At 31.5% G+C, this 18,859-nt stretch overlaps 2 protein-coding genes across 2 annotated transcripts; both read right to left on the bottom strand.

The window, feature by feature from the left end:
• Window positions 1-3,443: 3,443 nt before the first annotated feature.
• On the bottom strand, window positions 3,444-6,923 carry LOC107845691 (adenylate isopentenyltransferase 5, chloroplastic-like). The gene is made up of 6 exons (XM_047410698.1): window positions 6,917-6,923; window positions 6,771-6,835; window positions 4,722-4,905; window positions 4,610-4,646; window positions 4,048-4,220; window positions 3,444-3,724 (listed from the first exon to the last, which is right to left on the bottom strand). Exons 1-6 carry the CDS (start codon window positions 6,921-6,923, stop codon window positions 3,444-3,446), a joined length of 747 nt encoding a protein of 248 aa, XP_047266654.1.
• A 3,019-nt stretch (window positions 6,924-9,942) lies between these two features.
• Window positions 9,943-11,454, bottom strand: LOC107845616 (adenylate isopentenyltransferase 5, chloroplastic-like). The gene is given in 4 exon segments (XM_047410691.1): window positions 9,943-10,187; window positions 10,505-10,571; window positions 10,660-10,745; window positions 11,253-11,454. Coding segments are annotated over 4 exon segments (600 nt in total).
• Window positions 11,455-18,859: the final 7,405 nt, after the last annotated feature.

The following is an 18,859-nucleotide window of genomic DNA, read 5'->3' as shown; positions in this document are numbered from 1 at the left end:
TCAAATAAAAATCTTGTCTTTGTAAAGAAAATTACTTTTGGGCACAAGAACGAAAGAGAGTTCTTGTTGAAAAACCCCACATACCTTGAGTGATGAAATTTATATCGATACTCATTTTTGAGATGTTAATCGTGCATTTGAATGATGGTTCTTGGAGTTCTTGAACTAGGAATTTGGAATCTTGAATAAATTTGCAGAATTAATGGTGAACTTTGGAGGTTCTTGAAGTTGGATGTAGCAGCTTAGGGTTTTCTTTTTGAGGGAGTTTGATGACATATAACATATAATGCTTCTAATAGGCTTTAATATACGGTTTGGACAGATTTTGGGTAAGGGGGAATGACCAAAACGCTCCTAAAAATCAAAAAAATTCTTGAATCTATCGTTTGGTGGACTGTTTTGATAGTCTGAAGTAGATCAACCATAACGTTTTACTCTGATATTCAAATTTGATGAAACTAATTTCATTAGAAAGAGGACTCTCATATATTTCCATTGATATATATTATGTCACCCAGATCATTGTGTACGAGGAGTTATGATCGTTTGAAGTTGACCCAAAAATTCACTTTTGGTAGGCTGAAGTACATCGACCATAACTTTTTGCCCTGATAGACAAATTGGATGAAACCAATTTCATTGGAAAGAGGACTCACAGAGATTTCCATTTATATATAGTAGATCACCCAGATCATTATGTACAAGGAGTTATGATTGTTTAAAGTTGGACCAAAAATACGCCAGTCCTCAGTACTTTTTCCTGCACGTTTTACTGTTCACTACTATTCACGGTTCGATCGGAATGTTTATAACTCGTCGCTCGGGTGTACTTTTTGGATGATCCACATATTGTTTGAAAGCTTATTCGATACTCTACGCAATGGTGGGTATAATCTAAGACATTTTGCACGAAAAATTTATAATTCATTCTAGAAGATAGAACCCAACACATTTACGCATAAAATTTCAACGAAAAATTTTCCGGGTATTACATCAATCATCTAAAAATCTAGCAATTATAAGAGAAATAAGTAATTACTCTTCAATCAAATATCTTGGGGATTCAAACCCACAAATTCTACCTTGGGGATTCAAACCCACAAATTCTACCCTGATCACTCAAGGTCTATATCATTCCCCAAATTTCATTAATCTTTAATTAGCTCTTTAAAGCTTAACCCATCTCCATTAATGGAGCTTTTATACTAAATATCTCATCTTTAAGGAATTCAAGGTTCCTAACCATCAAAATTCATAACCTAGTTTATGAAATTCATGTTAGGAATCTTTAATTTATAGTTTAGAATCAGCTCTAGGTCATATTAAAAAAACTCATGAGTATACCCCAAAAGAATTCCACCATTAAAAGTCTTTCTAAGGATTCTAAGATATTAAAGGATTAAAAGACGAAGAAAATAATGGAAAAACTTACCTCCATGAAGAAATTTCACCTTAAGCTTTGGAAAATCACATCTCTAGGGTTGGAGAATGAAATATGGAATTTTTAGACCTAAAATATGGCTGAAGCTAATTTAAATACAACCAAAATTTTTGGTACAACGAAATTCCGTTTCAGCTCGGATAGTGCTCAGTAAAATAGGCATAACCTTTTACTTCAAATTCAGATTGAGGAACGATCTATTGCGTTGGAAAGAGGACTCAGAGATATTTTATTTGATAGGTAATGGGACCCCTAAATCCTTATATTCTATGAGATATGATTGTTTGAAGTTGGCCCTAGTAAAAACCCATATCGAAATCGTATCAGAAAGAAAATTTTATACTTAACTTTGTGTTAGGGATATTGTACGACCTTAATTCATACCTAAAGAACTTTCAAAACTAAAGTATTGATATTAGAAATCATGAATAATTAAAATTCACCAAGATTGAGTCTATCTAGACACATTCGAAGGCTAAAATCTTCACCGAAAAATTCGAGGTGTTATAATAAATAAAATATTGACTATTTTGGACCCAAGTTAATATTGAGGAATTAAAATTAAGAATTTTATTAATTTATTAAGAATAATTTAGTAACGATGAAATGGATCGTTACACCATGGTGCCTTGATGCATGGAACCATGGTGCTCGTTCGGTGCTCATGGTGCCCTTGGTGCCAATGGTGCCCATGGCTCCATTGGTGCCCTTGATGCCCTTGGTTCCAATGGTAATTATGGTGCCCTTGGTGTCCTTGGAAAATAAATCGGTGAAAAATGGAATTTAAAAATTTAACAAGTATTAACATTTTATTGAATAATTTCTCTTCTTACTTTATTTTCATCACTTTTTAAAATTACATGACACAATTTATTAGGTCATGATGACAACAACTTAACACTTCATTAGGTAATCCAAGTCTCATTAGGTAATCCAAGTCGTAGCCCGGAATGACAAGTAATGGGCTAATCAGCGGGAGATAAGATAAGTATTAAATAACACATCACAGTAGGAGTAATAAGCAGCGACATATATTTAGATAAATGCCTTCAGGTTACTTAGAGTTACCATGACAAGTCGAGGCCTGGCTCGAGCTACCACACCATCTTGGACAACGTTTTTTGATATACCTGGCTCACTTGTGGAAAGATACATAAATGCCTTTAGGTTACTTGTAGTTGCCATCATATAGTATATCCAAAGACCATAACCATAGTATCTACCATGAGAATCTGCAAACTGACACTTACCACAAATTAGCTTATTAGAAACTGCAAAGATAGGTAAGAAGGGATTATGCATGCGCCATAATTAATGATTTCTAATAATATCAGTGAACTAGACATTATTTTAATGACAATTATGTATTAAATGTATATGTTAGTATAAAGGGGTAAGTCATTTTACTCGTTTTGTTGAAAAATAATTTTAAGAAAAGAAATACCAGAAATGAATTATTTAACTATTATTAACTTCGTTATAATTTTGATTAGGTTTTCAAATATTGCTAATAAAGATAGTTGTCTTCTATTGTCGAATTAATAAATGACTTGATTTTTTATACATCTTTTTATGTCTTAATGTATAGTGCTAAAACTCTTTTCTTTGATAGTTATTTTTAATAAAAAATGAGCAATCATACTCACAAAGAATAAAAATCGGAAAAACATCTAAATTTTCTTAGATCGAATAAAAACTGTCATAAAACTAGGTCCCATCCCTAGGATGATAATTCTAATATTAATAAGAAAGATAGAATGATCTTGAAAGGGATACGCTAGCTATAGAACACTAGGAGTTTAGTAATTGAGGAACAAAGACGGGCCCTCATTTTTTTTCAAACTCAAATTTGTTATCACTTACATATTGAAATACTTGCATAGTACTAGAACTTTTAATGAATTGCACCTCACAACATCTTAAAAGAAATAATAGTGCTAATGGTATTAGTTTCTAAAAACTCAATAATGATCTTGTAATCGTCATTGTTTGAGAAACTCTTTTACGATATCAAGGTAGGTTTCAGGACGTTATGTTTCCATTTATCATCAGCACCTTCTTTTTTATTTTCCTTGAAAACATTTATGGCATCAATATGATACAATGGCCACATTTTCTCATTCATAAATCGTCGAATTTTCTCAAGTTGGCGGCAAACTAAGTTGCAAGTACTAACTTTAATTTCTTCAATTGCGGATTCAAGAAGAATCTTCTTTGTTGATTCTTCACATGTGTCAAACTTATTTTCTTCTTCAGGAGAAAATATTTCCCGCACCTCATCCACTAGCCTTGAATACGAAATAAATATTAAAGAACCATTTGAGTTATTTGAAGTCCATTTGATTTATTTTATCAAAACTTTAATTTATAAAGAGAGAGATTAAAAGATATTGTAGAAAGTATTTTAAAATATTACATGATTATTTTCAAACATCAAGTGTTAATTTTCAGAAAAATATTTAGTAAAATAATCAAGGTTCATATAACCTAACTTGTATATTCTCATTATAAATCATGTGTATATTAAAAAATGGCAGGTCAAATATCACATGTGTTGATACTTATAAATGAACCATACATATAAATTAAAGAGAAATTTAACCGACCAGTTTGGACCATATAATCAATCCTTTTGAGAAGAAAAGGGTCCAATGTAGATACATCAATGTCAATCCAAATAAAACAACTATCGTAGTTAGATTTAAATGCGAACATAGGATCTTCTACAAGTTTATCAATGTATGAATTTGACCCACCAACGACGATTGAAACATATCCACTGGATTGATTTCACCTTACAAATATGAAGAAAAATTATTGCCAGTGTTTCGATTTAAATGTATTATATACACACACACACAAACACATACATACACATATATAAAATTAATTAATATGAAATGCACATATTTTTAATAATGATAAATTCTCATAGAAATCAAGGATTGGACTTAGTTATAAATGAAGTGGGTTGAGCATCTTGATGTCTCAGGTTCATATCTCGGGTGAGTTTGAAAAACTAGATAATTTCGTATCATACATTCAAGCTTTAGTAGAAAAAATTACTGGCACATAGATCTGCGAGAGGTAGTAATTTTAAGTATTTAAATTTAAAAAAATTATTCATTTCTCACTCAGATCACTAATCAATGGAATTAAATTTGTCACACACCACAATATCGAAATAATAATATGCATTTTTTCTCTAATCCATAATAACTGCTATTAAATTATTTGAATAGCCATTAAGTGTAAATACTCAGTGTGAATAAATATTTACCAAGCAAATAGTGTGGTACACCTTCTTTTTCAGAATCTGTTATCTTGTTGGTGACAATGTCAAGTCCCTTGTAAACTTGCCTTTTATCAAAGTTGATGATTTCTGTTGAAAAATGGGTTGCGAGGTCAATAGAGAGATGAGATTTTCCCATCCCTGTAGCCCCCATTATAAACACTACCTTGTTCTAGTTCAATGTGATGATATTGTTGATAGATTTATTCATTTATTTGCATAAAAATAAAAACAAATCATTGATTAGATTAAAGTAGAAGACAATATCATAAAAATTGTCAATGCACGAGAAATTTAGATATTGTGAATATTAAGTTAATAAGTAGAAAACTTGAAGTGGAATTATAATGGATATGTTGTTGCTTTTTCTTTTCAAGAAGAAACCTTGCTTGAAATGGGTTAAGATATGAAAAATATATTTTTCTTGAATGTGGTTAAGAAAGAAAGGATGTTGTATTTTTATAGTAAAATAAGATTATGAACTTGTTCATTGATATTACTAATTAGTACAAATTGATATCTTTTAAGATAAGAATAATTTTTCTTTCTAATCATATTTTGACTCTATCAAGTGGATATAATCAAATATAGTCAAAGATAAATCAATTCATATTAAAAAAAGAAATAGAATAAATACATGATCAGAAAATAAATATCACTAAAAAATTATCTTAAACCTTATTAGATACCAGAGTCAATGGCAACTTTTAATTTTAACTGCTATTGTATTTGAACCAGTAAATCCCTCCGTATGAAAGAAGTACTCTAATCGTTCTATTAAGTGTGTAACTTATAATCCGAAAGAGAACTAAATAAAACTCGTCATGTTGATGGATTGTAATTATCATATTATATATAAGCACAACTAACTAAATGATTGACGATTGTTGATAAATCACTAATCCTTCAAAACTATTGCAGATAAGTGTTACTAATAATATATTTTCTAAAAAAATAATTTTGACTATACGTTCTAAATTAATGTAAGGCTATTCATGGAGAAATACCATGATTGTATTAGGGTAGTAGCATATGAAAGTTGGTGATTTAAATTTTTTATTTTATATCAAATACTATGCAATACATGTAAAAAGTTTTTTAAAAAATAAAATTGTATCTATATATATTTATATAGTCGTGTTTAACTACTATAATTCCTAAAAAATAATAAAACTTATCACACCCCATGATCGGCAATCCAATATATATCATGTTTCATTATAATAGGAATGAATATGAATAACAAGTAGTTTAAAAGCAATAAAAGTCAAAAGTATGTATTTTATTGAAACTCAAAGTAACAAACTTTGAATTGTCACAAAGTGAAGTATGAGCACCAAAGACCACACATACACCCCCTAAAGAAAATTTAGCAAGAGTAGTATCAGTGAACCTCACGTATTTGTAGGCGTCATAGGCCGACTAAGATTAGTTCATGCAACACCAAATATAGTCAAAGAAATAAACAAAAAATATTATGCAACAAATTTACATAATGAAAATTTCTTCACCTATACTATGCTTTTTCAATAATCCAAAGATTCACTTAATTTTTTTATTTCGTTTTGACCCAGGTATTATTTGTTGACATATTGTCACACTTAAAAATAAGTCTGATAACTACTATCACAGTTTACTATCCAAAATTTTGACTTTAGCGTCACGCATCAACTATTATAATTTTAGCAGGCATAAATATTTCGTTGACTAATTTTTTCATTTTAAAGTTGATTTTGTTATTTTAAAAGAAATTAAGTTGGGTAAACAATCAATTTACTGTAGCGAGTGTTGGGTATGATATCTACCTATTGTAGAAGAGATTGTAAGCAAACAAGTGGTGTCTCATATGCTTATGCTCTTTTGATTTTTTGCGCAACGGGATAGTGTACATTACCAACTCAAGGACGCGCAATTTGGTTATGTGGGGCGTGACGTTCATCACAATTGTACATTATTATTGTGGCGCGCAAGAGCATAATACATAGCGCACCCGCGGAGGGCGCCCATGGGACTTTGTTTTTTATGCCTATGGTTTGCCTTTTGGTGCTCAAGATGCCCATGGAGCGCACTGCGCCTTTGGTGCCCATGGTGCCAATTGCGTCCTTGAAAAATAAATAGAGGAAAAATGAAATTTAAAATTTTAACAAGCATTGGTATTTAATTGACTAATTCCCTCTTCTTACCTGACATTGATAATTTTTTTAAAAAGTTGAAAAATAAATAAGAAAAAACATGAAATTTAATGTTTTAGAAAGTATTAATATTTCATTGAATGATTTTATTTTTTTAATTGAATTTGTTATTCATTATTTTCATGAAATTTACTTAAGCGACTGCTGGTTCTCATATATGTCTTCTATAGAAGAGGCTGTAAGCAAACAACCGGTGCCTCATATGCCTATGCACTTTTGATTTATTGCGTAGCGAGTGTATGTATATTGCCAACCTGAGGACACACGATTTGATACATGGCTCACGAAGTTCATCGCAGTTTTACATTGTTACTGTGGTGAGTGGGTGCCTAATATATAGTGCACCCGCGGTGGGTGTCGATGTTGCCTTGGTGCATGGAACCACGGTGTGCCTTTGGTGCTTATGGTGCCCATAGTGCCAATGGTGTCCGTCATCGTCCATGGGTCCCTTGGGGCCATGGTGACAATGGTGTCCATAGCATATTTGGTGATCATGGCGCCCTTGAAAAATAAATACAGGAAATATGAAATTAAAACTTTTAGCAGGTATTAATATTTGACTGACAATTTTTCTCTTCATACTTGATTTTTTAAAAAAATAAATAGGAAAGACATGCAATCAAAAGTATTAGCAAGTATTAATATTTCATTTACTGATTTCCTTTTCTTTAAGTTTTTTTTTTTTACTTTCTTTAAAAAAATAAATTAAATAAGGTTAACATTCAATTTACCATAGCGAGTGATGGGCCTCAGATGCGGTGTCACATATGCTCCTGTTCCTTTTGATTTTTATGCAGTGGGTGTGTGTATATTGCCAACTCGAGGATGTGTGATTCGGTATGTGGCGTGCGACGTTTGTCGCAGTTGTATGGTGTTATTGTGGTGCGTGAGTGCATAGTACATAGAACACTTGTGGAGGGTTCCTATGGTATGGGTGCCCATGGCGTGACTTTGGTGCTCGTGGTGCCCATGGTGGCAATGGTGCCCATGTCGTCCATAGTGCCCATGGTGCCTATGATGCCCTTGATTCCAATAGAGCCCATGGTTCCCTAGGTGACCACGGTGACCTTGGAAAGTAAATTGGGGAAACTTAAAATTTAAAATTTTAACAAGTTTCAATGTTTTATTGACTAATTCTGTTTTCACTTGATTTTGCAACTTCTTTTAAAAAATTAAAAAATAAATAGAAAAATCATGTTTTAGTAAGTGTGGAAATTTCATTGTCTCAATTTCTTTTTTTTAGTTGATTTCTTTACTTGTTTGAAAAAAATAATTAAATAAGGCAAACATTCATGGGTCTCATGACTATCTACTATAGAAGAAGTTGTAAGCAAACAAGCGGTGTCTCATGTGCTTACGCCTCAAATATATCTACCGAGAAGACATTGTAAGAAAACAAGGGGTGTCTGATATTCTTATGCTCTTTTGGTTTTCTTCACAACGGTTGTGTGTATATTTCAAACTCGAAAAAGCGCAATTCGGTATGTGGCGCAAGATGTTCATTGCAGTTGTACGTTGTGTTTGTGGTATGCGAGTGCATAATACATAGTATGGTGGGTGCCTATGGTGCCACGGTGCATGGAACCATGGTGCTCGTTTGGTGCTTATGGCGCCCTTAGTACCAATGGTTCCCATGGCACCGTTGATGCCCTTGGTTTCAATGGTACCCATGGCGCCCTTGAGAAAAAAATTGGAGAAAAATTGAATTTAAAATTTTAACAAGTATTAATATTTTATGTTATAATTTCACTTCTTACTTCACTTTTGTCACTTTTCAAAATCCCAAAACACAATTTATCGGGTCATGATGGCAACTACTTAACTGTTCAATAGGTAAGCCAAGTTGTAGCCTGAAATGACAAGTAATGGGTTAATCGGTGGAAGATAAGATAAGTATTAAATAATACATCACAGTAGGAGTAATAAGCAGTGAAATATATCTAAATAAATGCCTTCGGGTTACTTGTAGTTGCCATGACAAGTCGAGACCGGGATCGAGCTACCACACCATCTTGGACAATGTTTTGTGATATACCTGACTAATTTATAGAAAGATACGTAAATGCCTTCAGGTTACTTGTAGTTTCCATCATATAGTATATCCAAAGACCATGACCATAGTATCTACCATGAGAATCTGCAAGCCGACACTTACCATAAATTAGGTTATTAGAAACTGCATACACAGGTAAGAAGGGATTATGCATGCACGATAATCAATGATTTCTGATAACATCAGTGAACTGGACATTATTTTAATGACAATTATGTACTAAATGTATATGTTAGTGTAAAGGGGTAAGTCATTTTACTCGTTTTGTTGAAAAATAATTTTACGGAAAGAAACACCAGAAATGACTTATTTAACTATTATCAACTTCGTTATAATTTTGATTAGGTTTTCAAATATTGCAAATAAAGATAGCTGTCTTCTATTGTCGAATTAATAAATGACTTGATTTTGTATACATTTGTTTATGTCTTAACGTATAGGCCTAAAACTAATTTCTTTAATAGTTTTTTTTAATAAAATTTGAGCAATCTTAATCACAAAGAATAAGAATCGGAAAAACATTTAAACTTTCTTAGATCGGATGAAAACATCCATAAAACTTAGTCCCACACCTAGGATGGTAGTTCTAATAATAATAATAAGAATGATCAAATGGCCTTGAAAGCGAGGCGTTAGCTATATAACAATAGGAGCTTAGTAATTGAGGTACAAAGACGTGTCCTTATTTTTTTTGTTAAACTCAAATTTGTTAGCATTTAAATATTGAAATACTTGCATAGTACTAGAACTTTTAATGAATTGCAACTCGTAACATCTTAAAATAAATAATAGTGCTAATGGTATTAGATTCTAAAAACTCAATAATGATCTTGTAATCGTCATTGTTTGAGAAACTCTTTCATGATACAGAGGCAGGGTTTCAACACGTCATGTTTCCATTTATCATCAGTGCCTTCTTTTTTATTTTCCTTAAAAACATTGGGGCATCAATATGATGCAATGACTACATTTTCTCGTTCATGAATCGTCGAATATTCTCAAGTTGGCGACGAACTAAGTTGTAAGTATTAACTTTAATTTCTTCGAAAGCAGATTCAAGAAGAATCTTCTTTGTCGATTCTTCACATGCATCAAACTTATTTTCTTCTCTAAAGTATTTTTCCATCTAAGGGACACCAATGGATCGTCAGATTTCTTTATTGTAATCTGCTTCTAGAGAAAATATTTCCTGTACCTCATCCACTAGTCCTGAATGAGGCATAAATATTACAAAACCATTTATGTTATTATGAGTCCATTTGATTTATTTGAAAAGAACTTTAATTTATAAAGAGAGATTAAAAGATATTATTGAAAGTATTTTATAATATTACATGTTTATTTTCAAACATCAAGTGTTAATTTTTAGAAAAATATCTAGTAAAATAATCAAGGTTCATATAATTTAACTTGTATATTATCATTATAAATCATGTGTATATTAAAAAAAGGCATGTCAAACATTACATATGTGTTGATACTTATAAATGAACCAGACATATAAACTAAAGAGAAATTAAACTGACCTGTTTGGACCATATGATCAACCCTTTTGCGAAGAAAAGGGTCCAATGTAGATACGTCAACGTCAACCTAAAAAAAAATCACTGTCGCAGTTAGATTTAAACACTAACGTAGGATCTTCCACAAATTTTTTAATGTATGAATTTGACACACCAACGACGATTGGAACATATACACCTCTTATAATTTTCTCTATGTAGCAAATGGATTGAGCACAGAAATCCTCAGCAGTGAAATTAGGATCTGGATCAATTTCACTTTACAAATATGAAGAAAAATTATTGTCAGTGTTTCAATTTACATATATTATACACACACACACATATTTAAAATTAATTAATATGAAATGCACATACTTTTAATAATAGTAGATTCTCATAGAAATCATGGATTGGACTTAGTTATTAATGAAATGAGTTGAGAATCCTAATGTCTCAGGTTCATATCTCTGATGAGTTTAAAAAACTAGATAATTTCGTTCCATACATTCAAGCTTTAGTAGAAAAAAATATTGGCACATAGATCTGCGAGAGGTAGCAATTTCAAGTATTTAAATTTTTTTAAAAAATTATTCATTTCACACTCAGATCACTAATCAATGGAATTAAATTTGTCACACACCACAATATCGAAATAATAATATGCATTTTCTCTCTAATTCATAATAATTGCTATTAAATTATTTGAATAGTCATTTAGTGTAAATACTCGGGGTGAATAAATATTTACTGAGTAAATAGTGTGATACACCTTCTTTTTCATAGTCTTTTATCTTGTTGGTGACAATGTCAAGTCCCTTGTAAACTTGCATTTTATCTGAGTTGATGATTTCTGATGAAAAATGGGTTGCGAGGTCAACAAAGAGACGAGATTTTCCCGTTCTTGTGGCCCCCATTATAAACACTACCTTGTTGGTTTTCAACGTGATGATATTGTTGATATATATATTCATTGTTCTTCATATAAATAAAAATAAACCATTGATTAGATTCAAGTAGAAAACAATCTCATAAAAATTGTCAATGCATGAGGAATTTATATATTGTGAATATTAAGTTAATAAGTAGAAATCTTGAAGTGAAATTATAATAGATATGTTGTTATTTTTTCTTTTCAAGAAGAAACCTTGCTTGATATGTGTTAAGATATGTCAAATATATTTTGCTTGAATGTGGTTAAGAAGAAAAGAAAAGTTGTGTTTTTATAGTAAAATAAGATTATGGGCTTGTTCATTGATATTCCTAATTAGTACAAATTGATTTCTTTTAAGATACTAGTAATTTTTCTTTCTATTCATATTTTGACTCTATCAAGTGGATATAATAAAATACAGTCAAAGATAAATCAATTCATATTATAAAAGGAAATAGAATAAATACATGATCAAAAAATAAAATTCCTTCGTATGAAAGAAGTACTCTAATCATTCCGTTAAGTGTATAACTTTTAATCCGAAAGAGAACTAAATGAAACTCAACTTGTCGATGGATTGTAATTATCATATTTTATATAAGCACAACTAATCAAATGATTAAAGATTGTAGATAAATCACTAATCCTTCAACACTATTGCAAATAAGTGGTAATAATAATATATTTTCTATAAAAATAATTTTGACTCTACATTCTAAATTAATGTAAGGCTATTCATGGAGAAATACCATGATTGTGTTAGCATAGTAGCATATGGAAGTTGGTGATTTAAAAATTTTATTTTATTTCTAATACTGGGCAATACATCTAAAAAGTTTTTAAAAGAATAAAATTGCATCTATATATATTTATATAGTCGTGTTTCACTACTAGAATTCTCAAAAAGTAATAAAACTTATCACACCCCATGATCGGTAAGTCAATACATATCATTTTCATTATAATAGGAATGAATTAGAATAACGAGTAATTTAAGATCAATGAAAGTCAAAAAGTATGTATATTATTGAAACTCAAAGTAACAAACTTTGAATTGTCACAAAGTGAAGTATGAGCACCAAAGACCTCACATAAACACCCTAAAGGAAATTTAGCAAGAGTAGTATCAGTGTACCTCACGTATTTGTAGGAATCATAGGCCGACTAAGATTAGTTCATGCAACACCAAATATAGTCAAAGAAATAAAAAAAAATATTATGCAACAAATTTACATCATGAACATTTCATCACCTATACTATGCTTTCTCAATAATCCGAAGATTCACTTAACTTTCTTATTTTGTTTTGACCTAGTATTATTCGTTGACATAATGTTACACTTAAAAATAAGTCTGATAACCACTATCAAAGTTTACTATCTGAAATTTTGACTCTAGCATCACGTATCAACTATTCTAGTTTTAGCAAGTATAAATATTTCGTTGACTGATTTCCTCATTTTTAAATTAATTTTGTTCCTATAAAAGAAATTAAGCAGGGTAAACAATCAGTTCACGGTAGCGAGTGCTGGGTATGATATCTATCTATTGTAGAAGCGATTGTAAGAAAACAAGCGGTGTCTCATATGCTTGCGCTCTTTTAATTTTTTTCGCAACGGGATATGTGTACATTACCAACTCGAGGACATGCGATTTCATATGTGGGGCATGACGTTCATTGTAATTGTACATTGTTATTGTGGCGCGTGATTGCATAATAAATAGCGCACCCGCGGAGGGCGCCCATGGGACTTTGAGTTTTACCCCATGGTTTGCCTTTGGTGCTCAAGACGCCCATGGCACTCATGTCGCCCATGGTCCCCATTATGCCTTTGAAAAATAAAGAGGGTGAAAATGAAATTTAAAATTGTAGCAAGCATTGATATTTAATTGACTAATTTCCTCTTCTTACCCGACTTTGATACTTTTTTTAAAAAGGTTGAAAAATAAATCATAAAAAATATGCAATTTAATGTTTTAGAAAGTATTAATATTTCATTGAATGATTTTATTTTTTTTAGTTGAATTGTTATTCATTATTTTTTTTAAGAAACCATAAAAAAAGGTAAACATGATATTTACTTTAGCGACTGCTGCTTCTGATATATGTTTTTGGTAGAAGAGGTTGTATGCAAACAACCGGTGCCTCATATACTTATGCACTTTTGATTTTTTCTGCAACGGGTGCTCGTATATTGCCAACCTAAGGACGCGCGATTTGATATGTGGCGCACGAAGTTTGTCACAGTTGTATGTTGTTACTATGGTGCGTGGATGCCTAATACATAGTGCACCTGTGGTGGGTGTCGATGGTGCCTTGGTACATGAAATCACGGTGTGCCTTTGGTGCTTATGGCGCCCATGGTGCCAATGGTGTCTGTTAGCATCCATGGTCCCTTGGGGCCTATGGTGCCAATGGTGTCCAAGGCACATTTGGTGACCATGGCGCCCTTGGAAAATAAATACAAGAAATATGAAATTAAAACTTTTAGCAGGTATTAATATTTTACTGACAAATTTTTTCTTCGTACTTGATTTTGTTATTTTTTAAAATAAAAAGAAATAAAATAATAAATAGAAAAGACATGGAATCTAAAGTTTTAGCAAATATTAATATTTCATTTACTGATTACTTTTTCTTTTACTTGTTTTTTTTAACTTTTTTTTCAAATTAAATAGGTTAACATTCAATTTATCGTAGGGAGTGTTCTGCCTCATATGCAGTGTCTCATAATGCTTATGTTTGATTTGATATTTATGCAGCGGGTGCGTGTATATTGCCAACACGAGGACACACAATTCGGTATGTGGCGTACGATGTTCGACGCAGTTGAACGTTGTTATTGTGGTGCGTGAGTGCATAGTACATAGCGCACCCGTGGAGGGCGCCTATGGTGCATTGATGTGGGTTCCCATGGTGTGAATTTGGAGCTCATGGCGCCCATGGTAGCAATGGTGCCCATGTCATCCATAGTGCCCATGGTGCCTATGGTGCCGTTATTTCCAATGGAGCCCATGGTTCCCTTGGTGACCACGGCACCCTTGGAAAGTAAATTTGGGAAATGTGGAATTTAAAATTTTAAAAAGTTTCAATGTTTGATTAGCTAATTCTTTTTTCACTTAATTTTGTAAATTTTTTCAAAATATTGAAAAATAAATGGGAAAATCATGTTTTAGCAAGTGTGAAAATTTCATTATCTCGTTTCCTTTTATTTAGTTGATTTCTTTACCTGTTTGAAGAAAAGTAATTAAACAAGTAAGACATTCAATTTACTTTAGAGAGTAGCAAACAACCGGTGTCTCATGTGCTTACACCTCAAATCTATCTACTGGAGAAGACGCTGTAAGAGAACAAGGGGTGTCTGATATGCTTATGCTCTTTTGGTTTTTTGCACAGCGGGGGTATGTAAATTTCCAACTCGAAGATGCGAGATTCAGTACGTGGAGCATGACGTTCATCACAAGTTTACATTGTGTTTATGGTGTGTGAGTGCATAATACATAGTGTGGTAGGTGCCCATGATTCCTTGGTGCATGGAACCATGGTGCTCGTCCGGTGCTTATGGCGCCCTTGGGCCAACGGTGCCTATGACGCCGTTGGTGCCCCTGATGCCCTTGGTTCTAATAGTACCCATGGCACCCTAGGTGCCCTTGGGAAATAAATTGGTGAAAAATGGAATTTAAAATTGTAACAAATATTAATATTTTATTAAATAATTTCTCTTCTTACTTTATTTTTGTCACTTTTTAAAATTCCACAACACAATTTATCGGCTCATCATGGAAACTACTTAACTCTTCAATAGGTAAGCTAAGTCGTAGTCCAGAATGACATGCAATGGGCTAATCGGTGGAAGATTAGATAAGTATTATATAACACATCATAGTAGGAGTAATAAGCAGCGACATATATCTAAATAAATTCATTCATGTTACTTGTAGTTTCCCTGACAAGTCGAGGTTGGGCTCGAGCTACCACATTATCTTGGACAACATTTTGTGATATACCTGGCTCGCTTATAGAAAGATACATAAATGCCTTCAGGTTACTTGTAGTTGCTATCATATAGTATATCCAAAGTCCATGACCATAGTATCTACCATGAGAATCTGCAAACCGACACTTACCATAAATTAACTTATTAGAAACAACATAGACAGGTAAGAAGGAATTATGCATGTGCCATAATTAATGATTTCTAATAACAGAAATGGATATTATTTTAATGACAATTATGTATTAAATGTATATTTTAGTGTAAAGGGGTAAGTCATTTTACTCGTTTTGCTGAAAAATAATTTTAAGGGAAGAAACACCAGAAATGACTTATTTAACTATTATCAACTTCGTTATAATTTTTATTAGGTTTTTAAATATTGCTAATAAAGATAGTTGTCTTCTATTGTCGAATTAATAAATTACTTGATTTTGTATGCATCTTTTTATGTCTTAATGTATAGGGCTAAAACTCTTTTCTTTGATAGTTGTTTTTAATAAAATATGAGCAATCTTAATCACAAAGAATAAGAATCGGAAAAACATCAAAACTTTCTTAGATCGGATGAAAACTTTCATAAAACTCAATACCACCACTAGGATGGTAATTCTAATATTAATAAGAAAGACCGAATGATCTTGAAAGGGAGGTATTATCTATATAACAATAGGAGTTTAGTAATTGAGGTACAAAGACGGGTCATCATTTTTTTCTTAAACTCAAATTTGTAATCATTTACAAATTGAAATACTTGCATAGTACTAGAACTTTTAATGAATTGAAACTCGCAACATCTTAAAAGAAATAATAGTTCTAATGGTATTAGTTTCTAAAAATTCAATAATGATCTTGTAATCGTCATTATTTGAGAAAAACTTTAATGATATCGAGGCAGGGTTTCAGCATATCATGTTTCCATTTATCATCAGCGCCTTCTTTTTATTTTCTTTGAAAACATTGGTGGCATCAATATAATGCAATGGCCACATTTTCTCATTTATGAATCGTCAAATTTCCACAAGTTGGCGACAAACTAAGTAGTAAGTATTAACTTTAATTTCTTCGACCGCGGATTCAAGAAGAATCTTCTTTGTTGATTCTTCACATGCGTCAAACTTATTTTCTTCTCTGAAGTATTTGTCCATCTTAGGGACATGAATGGATCTTCGGATTCCTTTATTGTAATCTGCTTCAGGAGAAAATAATTCCCGAACCTCATCCCCTAGCCCTGAATGCGGCATAAATAATAAAGAATCATTTGAGTTATTTGAAATCCATTTGATTTATTTGAAGAAAACTTTAATTTATAAAGAGAGATTAAAAGATATTGTAGAAAGTATTTTAAAATATTACATGATTATTTTCAAATGTCTAGTGTTAAATTTTAGAAAAATATATAGTAAAATAATCAAGATTCATATAACCTAACTTGTATATTATCATTATAAATCATGTGTATATTAAAAAAATGGCAGGTCGAATATCTCATATGTGTTGATACTTATAAATGAACCATACATATAAACTAAAGAGAAATTAAATTGTCCTATTTGGACCATATGATCAACCCTTTTGTGAAGAAAAGGGTCCAATGTAGATACGTCAATGTCTGTCCAAATAAAATAATTGCCGTAGTTATTTTTAAATGCAAGCGTAGGATCTTCCACAAGATTTTTAATGTATGAATTTGACCCACCAACGATGATTGGAATATATCCACGACTTATAATTTTCTCTATGTAGCAAATGCTTGAGCACAGAAATCCTCTATTGTGAAATCAGAATCTGGATTGATTTCACCTTACAAATATGGTGAAAAATTATTGTCAGTGTTTCAATTTAAATTTATTTTTTTTATATACACACACATATATAAAATTAATTAATATGAAATGCACATATTTTTAATAATGATTAATTCTCACAGAAATCAAGGATTGGACTTAGTTATCAATGAAGCGGGTTGAGAATCCTAATATCTCAGGTTCATATCTCTGGTGAGTTTAAAAAACTAGATAATTTCATTCCATACATTCAAGCTTTAGTAGAAAAATTAATGGCACATAGATCTGCGAGAGATAGCAATTTCAAGTATTTAAATTTTAAAAAAATTATTCATTTCCAACTCAGATCACTAATCAATGGAATTATATTTATCACACACCACAATATAGAAATAATAATATGTATTTTCTCTCTAATTCATAATAACTGCTATTAAATTATTTGAATAGTTGTTTAGTGTAAATACTTAGTGTAGTTGTTTAGTGTAAATACTTAGTGTGAATAAATATTTACCTAGCAAATAGTGTGTTACACCTTCTTTTTCAGAGTTTGTTATCTTGTTGGTGACAATGTCAAGTCCTTTGTAAACTTGCATTTTATCGGAGTTGATGATTTCTGTTGAAAAATGGTTTGCGAGGTCAACAGATGTAACAACCTAAAAATTTGATGAAATATGTGAAATTTGTGATTTTGTGTGATTTGACTATTTTATCTCTCCTCGTAATTGCATTATGGTATTTCTGGGATGTGGGAGTGATTGACATGATTTTTTATGTATTTCGTACCATTTATGCGATATTGTGATTTTTGATGGCTTTGAGAGCCTCATTTTAGACTTATGGAGATATATTTTGATTTGTATGATGGATGAATAAATGGACTGCATCATAAGCTCTGAAATATCGAATTTAGGCTAGGTAGACCTTTTTTTAGGGTCTCGGTGCACCCGAACTCATTTCGACCTATTGATCAGACAGTTGAAAAATTAAAAATATGGGTGTGAGACCCACATTTGGTCGAAATGACCTCAGATGGAAAATCCAACTTTGCCAGCAGATCTAAAATTTTGATTCTAGAGTTTTAGCATGTTTGGTATGATTTTACGGCTTTTAAATCTCATTTCGACCTTGGTTTGGAAAATTATGATTTTGGATTTCAGGGGTCAATTTTATGAAAACGACATTTTTTTAAAAATATGATATATCCATCGCATCTGAAGCATTAAATTTAGTATTTTTACATAGTTTGTTTGCATGTATCGGACTTCGAACAAATTCTGAGCACCCTATTGAAGTCCGATCTACCAAAAAAAAGTTGTTATTGCAGAAAATCTGTTATAAATAGCAGATTTTCACTTCTTTTTGACCAATTTTGCTCATTTTCATCTTGCCTCTTAAGAGTTAACTCTAAAATAGTATGAGCGCTTAAAATTAAAGTTTGTGAGTGCTTGAAAAGCTATATTAACACTCATTTCTTGGTTTTATTATGGATTCAAGGTAAGAATTCACCCTTTTCTTAGTAATTTCTTAATTAATTTTTCAAAATCCCAAAAATCTTAGAGCTTGATTTTAGACCCATTTTCACTCCTTTTGACTTGAATAATATTTTTATCTTATAATTACTAGTTTTTCATTAATTTATCCTTCAAAAAAACTTCGATTC

Source organism: Capsicum annuum, chromosome 1 (assembly GCF_002878395.1).
Source record: "Capsicum annuum cultivar UCD-10X-F1 chromosome 1, UCD10Xv1.1, whole genome shotgun sequence".
NCBI classification, from domain to species: Eukaryota; Viridiplantae; Streptophyta; class Magnoliopsida; order Solanales; family Solanaceae; genus Capsicum; species Capsicum annuum.
This window is presented reverse-complemented; position numbering and strand designations above follow the sequence as displayed.

Bases quoted from the DNA above. Each gene is read 5' to 3' on its own strand.
- LOC107845691 (XM_047410698.1), bottom strand. The intron at 4,906-6,770 runs GCAAACCATAGG...ACATTGAACTAG, and splicing joins GGCATCTTGAGCACCAAAAG to AACAAGGTAGTGTTTATAAT. The intron at 4,221-4,609 runs GTGACAAATTTA...AAATCAATCCAG, and splicing joins TTATTTCGATATTGTGGTGT to TGGATATGTTTCAATCGTCG.